General features: G+C 48.8%; 1 protein-coding gene across 2 annotated transcripts in view; it reads left to right on the forward strand.

The window, feature by feature from the left end:
- The window catches only part of LOC143017829 (uncharacterized), a 108,513-nt gene extending 108,071 nt beyond the window's left edge, over positions 1-442 (forward strand). For both annotated transcript variants that reach the window (XM_076172765.1, XM_076172763.1), the window contains one exon: positions 331-442. In XM_076172765.1, coding sequence (XP_076028880.1) covers positions 331-346 — 16 coding nt within the window. In that variant the 3' untranslated portion in view covers positions 347-442. The remainder of the gene's footprint in view (positions 1-330) is intronic.
- Positions 443-17,114: the final 16,672 nt, after the last annotated feature.

A 17,114-nucleotide genomic window follows, 5' to 3' on the forward strand; every position in this document is an offset into this window, starting at 1 on the left:
GACTGAGGGTGGAGGGGGATAAGTTTACCTTACTTTTCTAAAAAATACACAAATCTGAACACGCTTTAATCCAGTTAGTTTGGATATGGGTGGGTTTATTGTAGTTATACTTGTCCATGAGCTATTTCCCCTTGGTACTTGTACAGCTATGAAAATGTAATTATGATCCAAAGACTTGAAAAACCTGTTTTTGATCATCATTTTTTAAGTGTTATATTTTGATATTTATAGTACTCAGTTGTCTGCTTTATGATACTGGGTTGAATTTCTATAAAATTAAGACAAGACTAGATGTATTAGCTATTACATTTACTTTTCTTTCTTTTCCAGAATGCTGTTATTATGACATGAAGTCACAATATCGGGAAAAGAAGGTGTACGTAGCGATAGCAGAAGATGGAACGGAACAGTTAATGACTAAAAAATCCAAATGGGATTAATTTTTCAGTGTTGTTAAGTTATTGTTGAAACATGTGTTGTACAATTTTTATACAAAAACTATTTATATTGTATCTCTCATGTTTTATTAAACATACAAATTTTTGGTAAATGAGTTACATGTTGGAATCATAGAAAGAAACAACTTGAGATGGTTTGGTCATATGAAAAGAATGGAGGAAAGTAGATATCCAAGGAAGTATTTGGAATTGCAGCCTAGAGGAAGGAGGCCAGTTGGAAGACCCAGGAAAAGGTGGATGGACTGTGTGAAAAAGAACTTAGAAGGAAGAAATTTAACGTTGGAAGAAGTAAATGAACAAATTTATGAGGATCGAGATGAGTGGAGGCGTCTGATGATGAGGCTGACGACTGACAGTAGTTGAAATCAACTGCCTGGCGTCTGGTGAGAAAGGTAAGAACTGTACCCACCAGTGAGTAAGAGGGAAATATATACATAATAATTCCCTCAATATACACATTTCCTTTCTATAAACCTCCCTTGTGGGGAAGAAAGGGTCTTTTGGTGTATGTATATATATATAAATAAAACAATTATGACCAACAATAGGTACCTGCTGTGGCAGTTGATGGTGTGGTTGGAAAATTTTCATTAGATGCTAAGAAAAATTGGCAGCTGTGATTTCATTGGGTTTATTTTTGGTGTTTGATATTATCTTGGATAATTGCCTGCTGGATTTTGTGCTTCTTGCTCCTTAGCCCCTGCACGTCCCATTGCAGGATATTCAGGGTGTTTACATCACTACTTTGCTCGATCATGAATGTGAATATTCACTGTGTGACAGCTGTCGGGGGATGGGTTGGTGGTAGGTGTGGGCTGGTCTTCCAGCTGGGTGCCCATTGTCTCCATCAGGAATAAGGCATGCAGGCCAGCGTTGTTTGTGGGGGCTGTGTCTTGATTCTGCAGGAGCCTACTGATGACCCTGACAAGGTAGTTAATGAGCCTGCACAGGAGGTCGAGCTGGTTCCCGGGTGGTGTTGCTGGCTTGAGGCACGGAGTTTTCCTGGCTGTCTGGGGTAATGCCGGCTGCAGGACCACAGCTGGTGATGCGTTGCGGGGTGGGAGTGCTGGTTTGCCCCATTTGGCGTTCTGGTCTGTCTTCTGTGGCTTGGCAGTCTGTTTTGCATCCCCTTGTGATTCTCCTGGGCTAAGGCTGTTCATGTCTACCTTGCTTTCTACTTTGTCTGACTCTCTACCTGTGAGGCAAGTTTGGACCAAATCGGTCACCTTGGGATTTTGGGAAAAATTCATATAATTTCTCCTTTGAGATGTTTTGGATTTTGGGTCATTATGGTCACCTGCTCAGATTTACAAGCTGTATCATCCACAGGTCGAGGGCGTACAGGGCTGCCGTGGAGTCCAATGTGACACCACTCAGGGATACGGTATGGGTGCCACAGACCCAAAAGTGAATACTGGGTGAAAAGGCCCAAGTTTGGAGGGGTGCCACTGCCACGCCCTTGGGCTAAGGCTGTTCATGTCTACCTTGAAGTGTACTTTGTCCGACTCTCTACCTGTGTGGCAAGATTTTTGGATTATGGGTCATTTTGGTCACCTGCTTAAATTTACACGCCATATCACCCACAGGTCGAGAGCGTCCAGGGCTAACGTGGAGTCCAATTTGACACCACTCAGGGATACGGTATGAGTGCCACAGGCCCAAAAGTGAATACTGGGTGAAGAGGCCCAAGTTTGGAGGGGTGCCACCACCACGCCCTTGGGCTAAGGCTGTTCATGTCTACCTTGCTTGGTACTGTGACTCTCTACCTGTTAGGAGAGTTTGAACCAAATCGGTCACCTTCGGATTTTGGGCAAAATTCATATGGTTTCTCCTTTGAGATTTTTTGGATTGTGGGTCATTGTTGTCACCTGCTCCGATTTACCCGCCATATCACCCCTCAGGTCGAGGGCGTCCAGGACTAACATGGAGTCCAATTTGACACCACTCAGGGATACGGTATGGGTGCCACAGGCCCAAAAGTGAATACTGGGTGAAAAGGCCCAAGTTTGGAGGGGTGCCACCGCCACGCCCTTGGGCTAAGGCTGTTCATGTCTACCTTGCTTTGTACTTTGTCCGACTCTCTACCTGTGAGGCAAGTTTGGATCAAATCGGTCACCTTCGGATTTTGGGCAAAATTCATATGGTTTCTCCTTTGGGATTTTTTGGATTTTGGGTCATTTTGGTCACCTCCTCCGATTTACCCGCCTTATGACCCACAGGTCGAGGGCATCCATGGCTGCCGTGGTGTGAAGTTTGACACCACTCAGGGATACGGTATGGGTGACACAGGCCCATCAGTGAATACTGGGTGAAAAAGCCCAAGTTTGGAGGGGTGCCACTGCCACACCCTTGGGCTAAGGCTGTCCATGTCTACCTTGCTTTGTACTATGTCTGACTCTGCCTGTGAGGAAAGTTTGGACCAAATCGCTCACCTTCGGATTTTGGGCAAAATTCGTATGGTTTCTCCTGTGAGATGTTTTGGATTTTGGGTCATTATGGTCACCTGCTCAGATTTACAAGCTGTATCATCCACAGGTCGAGGGCGTACAGGGCTGCCGTGGAGTCCAATGTGACACCACTCAGGGATACGGTATGGGTGCCACAGACCCAAAAGTGAATACTGGGTGAAAAGGCCCAAGTTTGGAGAGGTACCACCACCACGCCCTTGGGCTAAGGCTGCTCATGTCTACCTTGGTTTGTACTTTGTCCGACTCTATACCTGTGAGGCAAGTTTGGACCAAATCGGTCACTTTCAGATTTTGGGCAAAATTCATATGGTTCTCCTTTGAGATTTTTTGGAATTTAGGTCATTTTGGTCACCTGCTCAGATTTACCCGCCATATCACCAGAGGTCGACGGCGTCCAGGGCTGCCGTGGAGTCCAATTTGACACCACTCAGGGCTACGGTATGGGTGTCACAGCCCAAAAGTGAGTACTGGGTTATAAGGCCCAAGTTTGGAGGGGTTCCACCGCCACGCCCTTGGGCTAAGGCTTTTCATGTCTACCTTGCTTTGTACTTTGTCTGACTCTCTACCTGTGAGGTAAGTTTGGACCAAATCGGTCACCTTCGGATTTTGGGCAAAATTCATTAGAGATTTTTTGGATTTTGGGTCATTATGGTCACCTGCTCAGATTTACCCGCCGTATCACACACAGGTCGAGGGCGTCCAGGGCTGCCGTGGTGTCCAATTTGACACCACTCAGGGATACGGTTTAGGTGCCACAGGCCCAAAAGTGAATACTGAGTGAAAAGGCCCAAGTTTGGAGGGGTACCACCGCCATACCCTTGGGCTAAGGCTGTTCATGTCTACTTTGCTTTGTACTTTGTCCGACTCTCTACCTGTGAAGCAAGTTTGGACCAAATCGGTCATATTCGGATTTTGGGCAAAATTCATATGGTTTCTCCTTTAAGATTTTGGGATTTGGTCATTTTTGTCACCTGCTCCGATTTACCCGCCATATCACCCACAGGTCGAGGGCGTCAAGGGCTGCCGTGGAGTCCAATTGGAAACCACTCAGGGATACGATATGGGTGCTACAGGCCCAAAAGTGAATAATGGGTGAAAAGGCCCATGTTTTGAGGGGTGCCACCGCCACGCCCATGGGCTAAGGCTATTCATGTCAATCTTGCATTGTACTTTGTCCGACTCTCTACCTGTGAGGCAAGTTTGGACCAAATCGGTCACCTTCGGATTTTGGACAAAATTGATATGGTTTCTCCTTTGAGATTTTTTGGATTTTGGGTCATTTTGGTCACTTGCTCTGATTTACCCGCCGAATCACCCACAGGTCGAGGGCGTCCAGTGCTGCCATGGAGTCCAATTTGACACCACTCAGGGATACGGTATGGGTGTCAAAGGCCCAAAAGTGAATAATGGGTGAAAAGGCCTAAGTTTGGAGGGGTGCCACCGCCACACCCTTTGGCTAAGGCTATTCATGTCAACCTTGCATTGTACTTTGTCCGACTCTCTACTTGTGAGGCAAGTTTGGACCAAATCGGTCACCTTCGGATTTTGGACAAAATTGATATGGTTTCTCCTTTGAGATTTTTTGGATTTTGGGTCATTTTGGTCACTTGCTCTGATTTACCCGCCGAATCACCAACAGGTCGAGGGCGTCCAGGGCTGCCATGGAGTCCAATTTCACACCACTCAGGAATACGGTATGGGTGTCAAAGGCCCAAAAGTGAATAATGGGTGAAAAGGCCTAAGTTTGGAGGGGTGCCACCGCCACGCCCTTGGGCTAAAGCTGCTCATGTCTACCTTGCTTTGTACTTTGTTCGACTCTTTACCTGTGAGGAAAGTTTGGTCCAAATCGGTCACCTTCGGATTTTGGGCAAAATTCATATGGTCATTTTTGTCACCTGCTCCGATTTACCCGCCATATCACCCACAGGTCGAGGGCGTCCAGGGCTGCCGTAGAGTCCAATTTGACACCACTCAGGGATACGGTATGGGTGCCACAGGCCCAAAAGTGAATACTGGGTGAAAAGGCCCAAGTTTTGAGGGGTGCCACCGCCACGCCCATGGGCTAAGGCTATTCATGTCAACCTTGGTTTGTACTTTGTCCGACTCTCTACCTGTGAGGCAAGTTTGGAACAAATCGGTCACCTTCGGATTTTGGGCAAAACTCATATTTTGGTCATCTGCTCAGATTCACCCGACGTAACACCCACAGGTCGAGGGCGTCCAGGGCTGCCATGGAGTCCAATTTGACACCACTCAGGGATACGGTATTGGTGCCCTAGGCCCAAAGTGAATACTGGGTGAAAAGTCCCAAGTTTGGAGGGGTGCCACCGCCACGCCCTTGGGCTAAGGCTGTTTATGTCTACCTTGCCTTGTACTTTCTCTGACTCTCTATCTGTGAGGCAAGTTTGGACCAAATCGGTCACCTTGGGATTTTGGGCAAAATTCATATGGTTTCTCCTTTGAGATTTTATTGGATTCTGAGTCATTATGGTCACCTGCTCTGATTTACCCGCATTATCACCCACAGGTCCAGGGCGTCCAGGGCTGCCATGGAGTCCAATGTGACACCACTCAGGGATACGGTATGGGTGCCACAGGCCCAAAAGTGAATACAAGGTGAAAAGGCCGAAGTTTGGAGGGGTGCCACCACCACTCCCTTGGGGTAAGGCTGTTCATGTCTACCTTGCTTTGTACGTTGTCCGACTCTTTACCTGTGAGGCAAGTTTGGACCAAATCGCTCACCTTTGAGATTTTTTGGATTTTGGGTCATTATGGTCACCTGCTCCGATTTACCCGCCATATCACCCACAGGTCGAGGGCGTCCAGAGCTGCCGTTGAGTCCAATTTGACACCACTCAGGGATGCGGTATGGGTGCCACAGGCCCAAAAGTGAATACTGGGTGAAAAGGCCCAAGTTTTGAGGGGTGCCACCGCCACGCCCTTGGGCTAAGGCTGTTCATGTCTCCCTCACTTTGTACTTTGTCGGACTCTCTACGTGTGAGGCAGAATTGGACCAAATCGGTCACTTTCGGATTTTGGGCAAAATTCATATGGTTTCTCCTTTGAGATTTTTTTTGATTTTTGGGTCATAATGGTCACCTGCTCAGATTTGCCCGTTGTATCACCCACAGGTCGAGGGCGTCCAAGGCTGCTGTGGAGTCCAATTTGACACCACTCAGGGATACGGTATGGGTGCCACAGGCCCAAAACTGAATACAAGGTGAAAAGGCCGAAGTTTGGACGGGTTCCACCGCCACGCCCTTTGGCTAAGGCTATTCATGTCTACCTTGCTTTGTACTTTGTCCGACTCTCTACCTGTGAGGCAAGTTTGGACCAAATCGGTCACCTTCGGATTTTGGGCAAAATTCATATGGTTTCTCCTTTGAGATTTTTTGGATTTTGGGTCATAATGGTCACCTGCTCAGATTTACCCACCATATTACCCACAGGTCGAGGGCGTCCAGGGCTGCCGTGGAGTCCAATTTGACACCACTCAGAGATATGGTATGGGTGCCACAGGCCCAAAAGTGAATACCGGGTGAAAAGGTCCAAGTTTGGAGGGGTGCCCCCGCCACGCCCTTCTGCTAAGGCTGTTTATATCTACCTTGCTTTCTACTTTGTCCGACTCTCTACCAGTGAGGCAAGTTTGGACCAAATCGGTCACCTTCGGATTTTGGGCAAAATTCATATGGTTTCTCCTTTGTGATTTTTTGGAATTTAGATCATTATGGTCACCTACTCCGATTTACCCGCCATATTTCCCACAGGTCGAGGGCGCCCAGTTCTGCTGTGGAGTCCAATTTGACACCACTTAGGGATACGGTATAGGTGCCACAGGCCCAAAAAGGAATACTGGGTGAAAAGGCCCAAGTTTGGAGGGGTGCCAACGCCACACCCTTAGGCTAACGCTGTTTATGTCTACCTTGCTTTGTACTTTGTCTAACTCTCTACCTGTTAGGAGAGTTTGGACCAAATCGGTCACCTTCGGATTTTGGGCAAAATTCATATGGTTTCTCCTATGAGATTTTTTTGATTATGGGTCATTATGGTCACCTGCTCCGATTTACCCGCCATATCACCTGCAGGTCGAGGGCGTCAAAGGCTGCCGTGGAGTGCAATTTGACACCATTCAAGGATACGGTATGGGTGCCACAGGCCCAAAAGTGAATACTGGGTGAAAAAGCCCAAGTTTGGAGGGGTGCCACCGCCACACCCTTGGGCTAAGGCTGTTCATGTGTACCCTGCTTTGTACTTTGTCCGACTCTCTATCTTTGAGGGAAGTTTGGACCAAATCGGTCACCTTTGGATTTTGGGCAAAATTCATATGGTTTCTTTGAGATTTTTTGGATTTTGGGTAATTTTTGTCACCTGCTCCGATTTACCCGCCATATCTCCCACAGGTCGACGACGTCCAGGGCTGCCGTGGAGTCCAATTTGACACGACTCTGGGATACGGTATGGGTGCCACAGGCCCAAAAGTGAATACAAGGTGAAAAGGCCCAAGTTTGGAGGGGTGCCACCGCCACGCCCATGGGCTAAGGCTGTTCATGTCTACTTTGCTTTGTACTTTGTTCGACTCTCTACCTATGAAGCAAGTTTGGACCAAATCGGTCACCTTCGGATTTTGGGCAAAATTCATATGGTTTCTCCTTTGAGATTTTTTGGATTTTTGGTCATTATGGTCACCTGCTCCGATTTACCCGCCATATCACCCACATGTCGAGGGCGTCCAGTGCTGCCGTGTAATCCAATTTGACACCACTCAGGGATACGGTATGGGTGCCACAGGCCGAAAAGTACTGGGTGAAAAGGCCCAAGTTTTGAGGGGTGCCACCGCCACGCCATTGGGCTAAGACTGTTCATGTCTACCTTGCTTTGTACTTTGTCCGACTCTCTACCTGTGAGGCAAGTTTGTACCAAATCGGTGACCTTCGGATTTTGGGCAAAATTCATATAATTTCTTTGAGATGTTTTGGATTTTTGGTCATTATGGTCACCTGCTCAAATTTACCCGCTGTATCATCCACAGATCGAGGGCGTCCAGGGCTGCCGTGGAGTCCAATTTGACACCACTCAGGGATACGGTATGGGTGCCACAGGCCCAAAAGTAAATACTGGGTGAAAAGGCCCAGGTAGAGAGTCGGACAAAGTACAAAGCAAGGTAGACATGAACAGCCTTAGCCCAAGAGCGTGGCGGTGGCACCCCTCCAAACCTGGGCCTTTTCACCCAGTATTCACTTTTTGGCCTGTGGCACTCATACCGTATCCCTGAGTGGTGTCAAATTGGACTCCACGGCAGCCCTAGACGCTTTCGACCTGAGGGGGGATATGGCGGGTAAATCTGAGCAGGTGACAAAAATGACCCATAATCCAAAAAATCTCAAAGGAAAAACCATTGTAACCCTTTTTGGTGTTGAGGGTTACATAAGGAGGACTTATTGCGGGCTAGATAAACTTCCAAAACGTCACTTTTCTTCTTTTATTACAAAATTGGAATTTATCTAGTTTCAATACACTATTATCATACAGTCTGGTTCAAAAAAGATCACTAACACACGTTGCACAGCTTTCTTTCAGAATTGTTTTCTATATAGTTTTGAACACTAGGGCACCTCACTCACTAAGTTCTAGTCCTAAGAGCACATCTCACACCAACCACTCCTGGTCGTGTGAACTGGGGTTTTGTTCAGGGAAACGCTGAGTTTGGTGAATTTTAAGGTGCTTTCAGTCACTTTGTTAACGTTTTTAGTGAGGTTGTTTCGCCCTATACAATTTTGTTCTAGGTTCATAATTTTCTAACATATGTTGTATACATAATATATATCCAGGGGGAAAGGGTTAAACAGTATTGTGTTCCCGTGTGTTAATCTGGGTTGGTGATTGATGGTATCTATTGTGTGTTCGTGTGTGTGTTTGCTTCCGGGCGCCCGGCAAAAACTGCTGATTCAATTGGCGTCAGTTTGACGATCAGAACGGATGTCAATGTGTCGTGATGTCCGGTGCATGGTTCATGAAGATGCTGTATGTGGTGTATACACCATATGAATTTTGCCCAAAATCGGTGACCGATTTGGTCCAAACTCTCCTAACAGGTAGAGAGTCAAAGTACAAAGCAAGGTAGACATGAACAGCCTTTGCCCAAGGGCATGGCGGTGGGACCACTCCTAATTTGACCCTTTTCACCCAGTATTCACTTTTGGGCCTCTGGCACTTGTACCATATCCCTGAGTGGTGTCAAATTAGACTCCACGGCAGCCCTAGACGCCCTCGACCCGTGGATGATATGGCGTGTAAATATGAGCAGGTGACAACAATGAACAAAAATCCAAAAAATCTCAAAGGAGAAACCATATGAATTTTGCCCAAAATCCGAAGGTGACCGATTTGGTCCAAACTTGCCTCACAGGTAGAGAGTCGGGCAAAGTACAAAGCAAGGTAGACATGAACAGCCTTAGCCAAAGGGCGTGGCGGTGCCACCCCTCCAAACTTGGTCCTTTTCACCCAGTATTCACTTATGGGCCTTTGGCACCCATACCGTATCCCTGAGTGGTGTCAAATTGGACTCCACGGCAGCCCTGGACGCCCTCGACCTCTGGGTGATACAGCGGGTAAATCTGAGCAGGTGACCAAAATGACCCAAAATCCAAAACATCTCAGAGGAGAAACCAAATGAATTTTGCCCAAAATCCGAAGGTGACCGATTTGGTCCAAACTTGCCTCACAGGTAGAGAGTCGGACAAAGTACAAAGCAAGGTGCACATGAACAGCCTTAGCCCAAGGGCGTGGCGGTGGCACCTCTCCAAACTTGGGCCTTTTCACCCAGTATTTACTTTTGGGCCTGTGGCACCCATACCGTATCCCTGAGTGGTGTCAAATTGGACTCCACGGCAGCCCTGGAAGCCCTCGACCTGTGGATGATACAGTGGGTAAATCTGAGCAGGTGACCAAAATGACCCAAAATCCAAAACATCTCAAAGGAAGAAATTATATGAATTTTGCCCAAAATCCGAAGGTGACCGATTTGGTCCAAACTTGCCTCACAGGTAGAGAGAAGGACAAAGTACAAAGCAAGGTATACATGAACAGTCTTAGCCCACTGGCGTGGCGGTGGCACCCGTCCAAACTTGGGCCTTTTCACCCAGTATTCACTTTTGGGCCTGTGGCACCCATACCGTATCCCTGAGTGGTGTCAAATTGGATTCCACGGCAGCCCTGGACGCCCTCGACCTGTGGGTGATATGGCGGGTAAATCGGAGCAGGTGACCATAATGACCAAAAATCCAAAAAATCTCAAAGGAGAAACCATATGAATTTTGCCCAAAATCCGAAGGTGACCGATTTGGTCCAAACTTGCCACACAGGTAGAGAATCGATCAAATCACAAAGCAATATAGACATGAACAGCCTTAGCACAAGGGCGTGGCGGTGGTACCCCTCAAAAATTGGGCTTTTTCACACAGTAATCACTTTTGGGCCTGTGGCACCCATACCGTATCCTGAGTGGTGTCAAATTGGGCTCCACGGCAGCCCTGAACGCCCTCGACCTGTGGCTATATCGGAGCAGGTGACAAAAATGACCCAAAATCCAAAAAATCTCAAAGAAACCATATGAATTTTGTCCGATTTACCCGCCATATCACCCACAGGTCCAGGGTGTCCAGTGTTGCCGTGGAGTCCAGTTTGACACCACTCAGGGATACGGTATGGGTGCCACAGGCCCACAAGTGAATACTGGGTGAAAAGGCCCAAGTTTTGAGGGGTGCCACCGCCACGCCCTTGGGCTAAGGATGTTCATGTCTACTTTGCTCTGTACTTTGTCCGACTCTCTACCTGTGAGGCAAGTTTGGACCAAATCGGTCACCTTCGGATTTTGGGCGGTGCGATGTTGGGATTGTTGGGTCTTTGTTCGGTTTTGGAATGGTGATTATTTTATCATGCTTCCAGATGTCGGGTACAGTGTTGTGTGAATAACTGTAGTTTGCAATGTTTGTGAGTGCGTGTATACCTTGTGGTCTAATGTGTTTTAGGTGGATGTTACTTATGTTATCAGGGCCACAGGCGGATGAGTGCTTGAGATTATGTATTATGTGTTTTGTCTGACTGTCTATGAAGGGTGTATAGTCTCAGTCTGAGATTTTTTTCGATTTTGGGTCATTTTGGTCACCAGCTCCAATTTACCCACCTTCTCACTCACAGGTCGAGGGCGTCCAGGGCTGCTGTGGACTCCACTTGGACACCACTCAGGTCAACAGTACCGGCGCTAGAGGTCCAAAAATGAAAAATGCATGAAAAGTCCCAATTTTGGAGGGGCGCCAACGCCACGCCCTTGAGCCCAGATTTCTCGCGTCTACCTTGCCGTGCACTGTGTCCGACTCTGTGCCTGTGGGGTAAGTTTGGGCCAAATCGGTGATTTTCGGATTTTCGGCAAAATTCCCGTGTATACGCTGAGATTTTTTCGATTTTGGGTCATTTTGGTCACCAGCTCAAATTTACCAACCTTCTCACTCACAGGTCGAGGGCGCCCAGGGCTGCTGTGGATTCCACTTGGACACCACTCAGGTCAACAGTACCGGCGCCAGAGGTCAAAAAATGAAAAATGCATGAAAAGTCCCAAATTTGGAGGGGCGCCAACGCCACGCCCTTGACCCCAGATTTCTCGCGTCTACCTTGCCGTGCACTCTGTCCGACTCTGTCTCTGTGGGGTAAGTTTGGGCCAAATCGGTGACCTTCGGATTTTAGGCAAAATTCCCGTGTACGCTATGAGATTTTTTCGATTTTGGGTCATTTTGGTCACCAGCTCCAATATACCCACCTTGTCACTCACAGGTCGAGGGCGTCCAGGGCTGCTGTGGACTCCAATTGGACACCACTCAGGTCAACAGACTGGCGCCAAAGGTCCAAAAATGAAAAATGCATGAAAAGTCCCCAATTTTGGAGGGGCGCCAATGCCACGCCCTTGAGCCCAGACTCCTCGCGTCTACCTTGACGTGCACTGTGTCCCACTCTGTCCCTGTGGGGTAAGTTTGGGCCAAATCGGTGACCTTCGGATTTTCGGCAATTTTTTTCGATTTTGGGTTATTTTGGTCACCAGCTCCAATTGATCCACCTTCTCACTCACAGGTCGAGGGCGTCCAGGGCTGCTGTGGAATCCACTTGGACACCACTCAGGTCAACAGTACCGGCGCCAGAGGTCCAAAAATGAAAAATGCATGAAAAGTCCCAAATTTGGAGGGGCGCCAATGCCACGCCCTTGAGCCCAGACTCCTCGTGTCTACCTTGCCGTGCACAGTGTCCGGCTCTGTCCCTGTGGGGTAAATTTGGGCCAAATCTGTAATCTTCGGATTTACGGCAAAATTCCCGTGTTCGATTTTGGGTCATTCTGGTCACCAGCTCAAATTTACCCACCTTCTCATTCACAGGTCGAGGGTGTCTAGGGCTGCTGTGGACTCCACTTGGACACCACTCAGGTCAACAGTATGGGCGCCAGAGGTCGAAAAATGAAAAATGCATGAAAAGTCCCAAATTTGGAGGGGCGCCGTCGCCACGCCCTTGAGCCCAGAATCCTCGCGTTTACCTTGCCGTGGACTGTGTCCGACTCTGTCCCTGTGGGGTAAGTTTGGGCCAAACCGGTGTTTTAATGTAGTGTTATGTTCCCATTGTCTTGGAACTTGTTTACTGAAATTAAAAAGCGTGGTATAGGCGAGTAATGCCGCTGTCTTGTCGGCGAAACAATTATTTATGCAAAAATGACATATTACACATTCAGGAGCACCGCGAATAATTTGGTTTACGTATTGCAATTTAGACATTATGGAATAATTGCACTAATAGTTACAGTCATTTACATATAGATATGTGGGACATAATAGTATAAATAAAGCTGTGCTTCCATAATGCAAGTTTCTGCGGAGTGACAATATTAATACAGAAATTGACTTATGGTGTGCGAATTCTGCAGAAAACAATTCACGGGATGACCGTGCTACACTAGTCTACTAGTACTACTGCATTAGTACACAAAAACTAGTGTGCTTGAACTAGCATAAAAATGTACTAGTGTTCTATTCTACTAGTACAAATATCAAACTACTTGTATAAGATTAATACACTAGTACTAGAAAACGTAGACTACTACAGACAAGTACACGTACACTAGTACACTGGCGCCCCTACTAATGGCCTGAGCGCTGTCCAAGTGGACCCCACAGGAGCCCTAACCCCTCTAGGCCTGTGACTGAGATGGTGGGCAAATCGGAGCAGGTAACCAAAATGACACACAAAAACATGCCCGCACCTTTCGGCCGACGTGCCCCGGGCCAGCCGCTGACCGTGGCGGAGGACCCCGCAGACGGACTAAATGATGTCGGCCGAGTGCTGGGCCACGGTGGCCGGGGTTAGCCCGCACCTTCCGGCCGCTGACCGTGGCGGAGGACCCCACGGACGGACTAAGTGATGTCGGCCGACTGCTGGTCCACGGTGGGCGGGGTTAGCCCTCGCCTTCCAGCCGACGTGCCCCGGCTGGTCCCCACGACCACGCCCTTGGGCCCAGGTTCCCCACGTCTACCTTGATGTGCTCTGTGAAGGACTCTCTCCCTGTGGGGTAAGTTTGGGCCAAATTGGAGACAAACTTTACATTAGAGAAATAAGCAATAAGAATGTCTACAATGCGACTTATCAATACCACAAGTCAAAATCGAAGTTGACTCAACATGTTCGTTCAGACGAGAGCCTCGTTGGGCCACATTTTGGGACCACTGACCAAGTTTGGGACCTGGAGACCCAGTTAAGCCCAACTTCTCGGCGTGACGGAGGACGAGGTAAAGTCGAATTTCTAGTTCACATGAGGTCGGCAACGGAAATCCGGAACGCGACATCCGAAACTCTGGCATCTCGCGTATAAGGTATAGGGGGTGGATATCCCCGGCCGGGAGGCCAGGTGCCCCCCACCTCCGCCCAACCCGGCGGAGGACACCGTGGACGGACTAAATGATATCGGCCAACTGCTGGTCCACGATGGGCGGTGTTAGCCCTCACCTTCCAGCCGACGTGCCCCAGTCCGCCGCTGACCGCGGTGTAGGACCCCGCGAACGGGCTAAGTGATGTCGGTCTGTGGGTGAGATGGCAGGTAAATGGGTGCAGCTGACCAAAATGACCAAAAATCCAACAAATCTCAAAGATTTTAGCCGAAAATCCGTAGGTGACCGATTTCGTCCAAACTTGCCCCACAGGAAGAGAGTCGGTCAAAGTGCACAGCAAGGTAAACATGAGCAGCCTGAGCCCAAGGGCGTGGGAGTGGCACCCCTCCAAATTTGGGCCTTTTCACCCAGTAATCACCTTTGGGCCTCTGGCACCCATACCGTTGGCCTGAGTGGTGTCAAATTGGAGTCCACGGCAGCCCTAGCCGCCCTCGACCTGTGGGTGAGATGGCGGGTAAATCGGAGCAAGTGACAACAATGACCCAAAATCCAAAAAATCTCAAAGGATTAACCCCATGAATTTAGCCACAAATACGAAGGGGACCGATTTGGTCCAAACTAGCCCCACAGCAAGGTTAGCATAAGGAGCCTAAGACCAAGGGCGTGGCAGTGGCACCCCTCCAAATTTGGGCCTTTTCACCCAGTAATGACCTTTTGGCCTCTGGCACCTATACCGTTGGCCTGAGTGGTGTCAAATTGGACTACACGGCAGCCCTAGCCGCCCTCGACCTGTGGGTGAGATGGCGAGTAAATCGGAGCAAGTGACCGAAATGACCCAAAATCCAAAATATCTCAATTTAGCCAAAAATTCGAAGGTGACCGATTTGGTCCAAACTTGCCCCACAGGGAGAGAGTCGGTCAAAGTGCACAGCAGGGTAAACATGAGCAGCCTGAGTCCAAGGGCGTGGGAGTGGCACCCCTCCAAATTTGAGCCTTTTCACCCAGTAATGACCTTTTGGCCTCTGGCACCCATACCGTTGGCCTGAGTGATGTCAAATTGGACTCCACGGTAGCCCTAGCTGCCCTCGACCTGTGGGTGAGATGGCGGGTAAATCGGAGCAAGTGACCACAATGACCCAAAATCCAAAAAATCCACGGCCGATAATTCGAAGGTGACCGATTTGGTCCAAACTTGCCCCACAGGGAGAGAGTCGGTCATGGTAAACATGAATGTGGTGAGAGCCCTTATTCACTTCTTTACACAAGTAGGTCTTCCCACAGTAGTGCAGTCGGACCAAGGATCCAATTTTACTTCCCGATTGTTTAATCAGGTAATGCAGAGTTTGGGTGTCCGGCAGTCTAGGTCTTCAGCCTATCATCCCCAATCCCAGGGGGTGGTGGAGCGATTCCATCAGACATTCAAACGCATGTTGCGCACTTATTGCTTGGAGTTTGGGAAGGATTGGGACGAGGGAGTTGACCTGCTCCTATTCACGGTTAGGGACTCTGTTCAAGAATCCTTAGGATTCTCCCCATTTCAGCTAATTTATGGCCACGAGGTGCGAGGACCTCTCAAAGCCCTCAAAGAAAGTTGGCTGCTGGAAAATAGTGTCACACCCTTGGTATCATATGTAGTTGAGTTTAGAGAAAAATTAAAAGCTGCTGTGAGGCTGGCTAATGCCCATTTAAAATCTGCTCAGATAAAAATGAAGCAACAATTTGACAAAAAACATAAGGTAGAGCATAGGGAATTTAGGGTAGGTGATAAGGTGTTAGCGTTCTTGCCCGTGCAGACACACCCATTCCAGGCAAGGTATGATGGACCTTTCCAAATTGTAGACAGGGTAGGGGACGCCAATTACGTTGTATATACGCCAGGCAGGCGTAAGAAAAAACGTCTGGTGCATGTCAATCTACTGAAACCCTACAGAGTGAGAAAGAGTAAGGAAAGGGAGGAAAATGTTGAACCTTCCTTGCCCGCTTGTGTTGTAGTGCCTACATGTGATTATGATCAGAAAGACAACTTCCCTGAACTCCAGAGTGGCTTGTATGCTAAAGTGGACAATTCCACAATATTATGATCCCAGTACAAAGTTAGGCCATCTCTCTAATGACCAAGCGAGTGATATTTCTTCTCTTTTGACAGACTATAGTGATATATTTAGTGACCATCCTCACCCCTGTTCAGCTGTAGAGCACGACATCGAAACCAACGGAGCTCGGCCCATCCGCCAACGTCCTTACCGCCTGAACGCATTCAAGAAGGAGTACGTCCGTGAGGAGGTTCAACGCCTTCAGGAGGATGGTATCGTGGAGCCCAGTAGCAGTCCTTGGGCCTCTCCCGTGGTCTTGGTGCCGAAGCCCGATGGCTCTATGCGACTGTGTATCGACTACAGAAAGCTCAACGCAGTCACTGAGCCGGATAGCTACCCCTTGCCACGCATTGATGACGTCATTGACGAGGTTGGTCGAGCCCAGTGGGTGACGAAACTGGACCTACTACAGGGCTATTACCAAGTCCGCCTGTCAGAGCGGTCGAGGGCCATCTCCGCGTTCATCACTCCCGAGGGGCTGTATCAGTTTACCGTCCTCCCCTTTGGCTTGCGGAATGCACCTGCAACCTTCCAACGCCTCATGAACATCGTAACGGCGGGGCTGGTGGGTGTCCGCTGCTACCTGGATGACCTCGTCGTCTTCAGCGACTCCTGGGGAGAACACGTGGACCACCTAAGAGCCCTCTTTGCTGTTCTGGCAGCACAAAGTTTGACAGTGAACCTCACCAAGAGTGAGTTCGGCCATGCCCGCATCACATTCCTGGGGCATGTCGTCGGGAAAGGGGAGGTCCAACCGATTGCAGCCAAGATTACAGCCATTCTGCAGTATCCTGCCCCAAGCGACAAAAAGGGAGTGATGAGACTGTTGGGAATGGCGGGCTACTATCGTCGCTTCTGTCCCAACTTCTCCGTGGTGGCTCCTATCACCGACCTCCTGAGTACTAAGACCTCCTTCAAGTGAACCCAGGCTTGCCAGGACTCCTTCGAAAGCGTGAAGGCTCTGCTGGCAAATGCTCCTGTCCTACGAGCCCCTGATCTCCAGAGGCCGTTCACCATCCACGTCGACGACAGCGAAGTTGGTGCCGTGCTTCTACAAGAGGGTGAGGAGGATCGTGTGTTACATCCTGTGTGTTACTTCTCAAAGAAGTTCCTCAAGGCGCAGAGGAACTATGCCACCATCGAGAAGGAGGCGTTAGCTTTGATTATGGCTCTGGGAGC

This window comes from Oratosquilla oratoria, chromosome 33 (assembly GCF_046742065.1).
Source record: "Oratosquilla oratoria isolate Oo_2021 chromosome 33, ASM4674206v1, whole genome shotgun sequence".
Taxonomy (NCBI): domain Eukaryota; kingdom Metazoa; phylum Arthropoda; class Malacostraca; order Stomatopoda; family Squillidae; genus Oratosquilla; species Oratosquilla oratoria.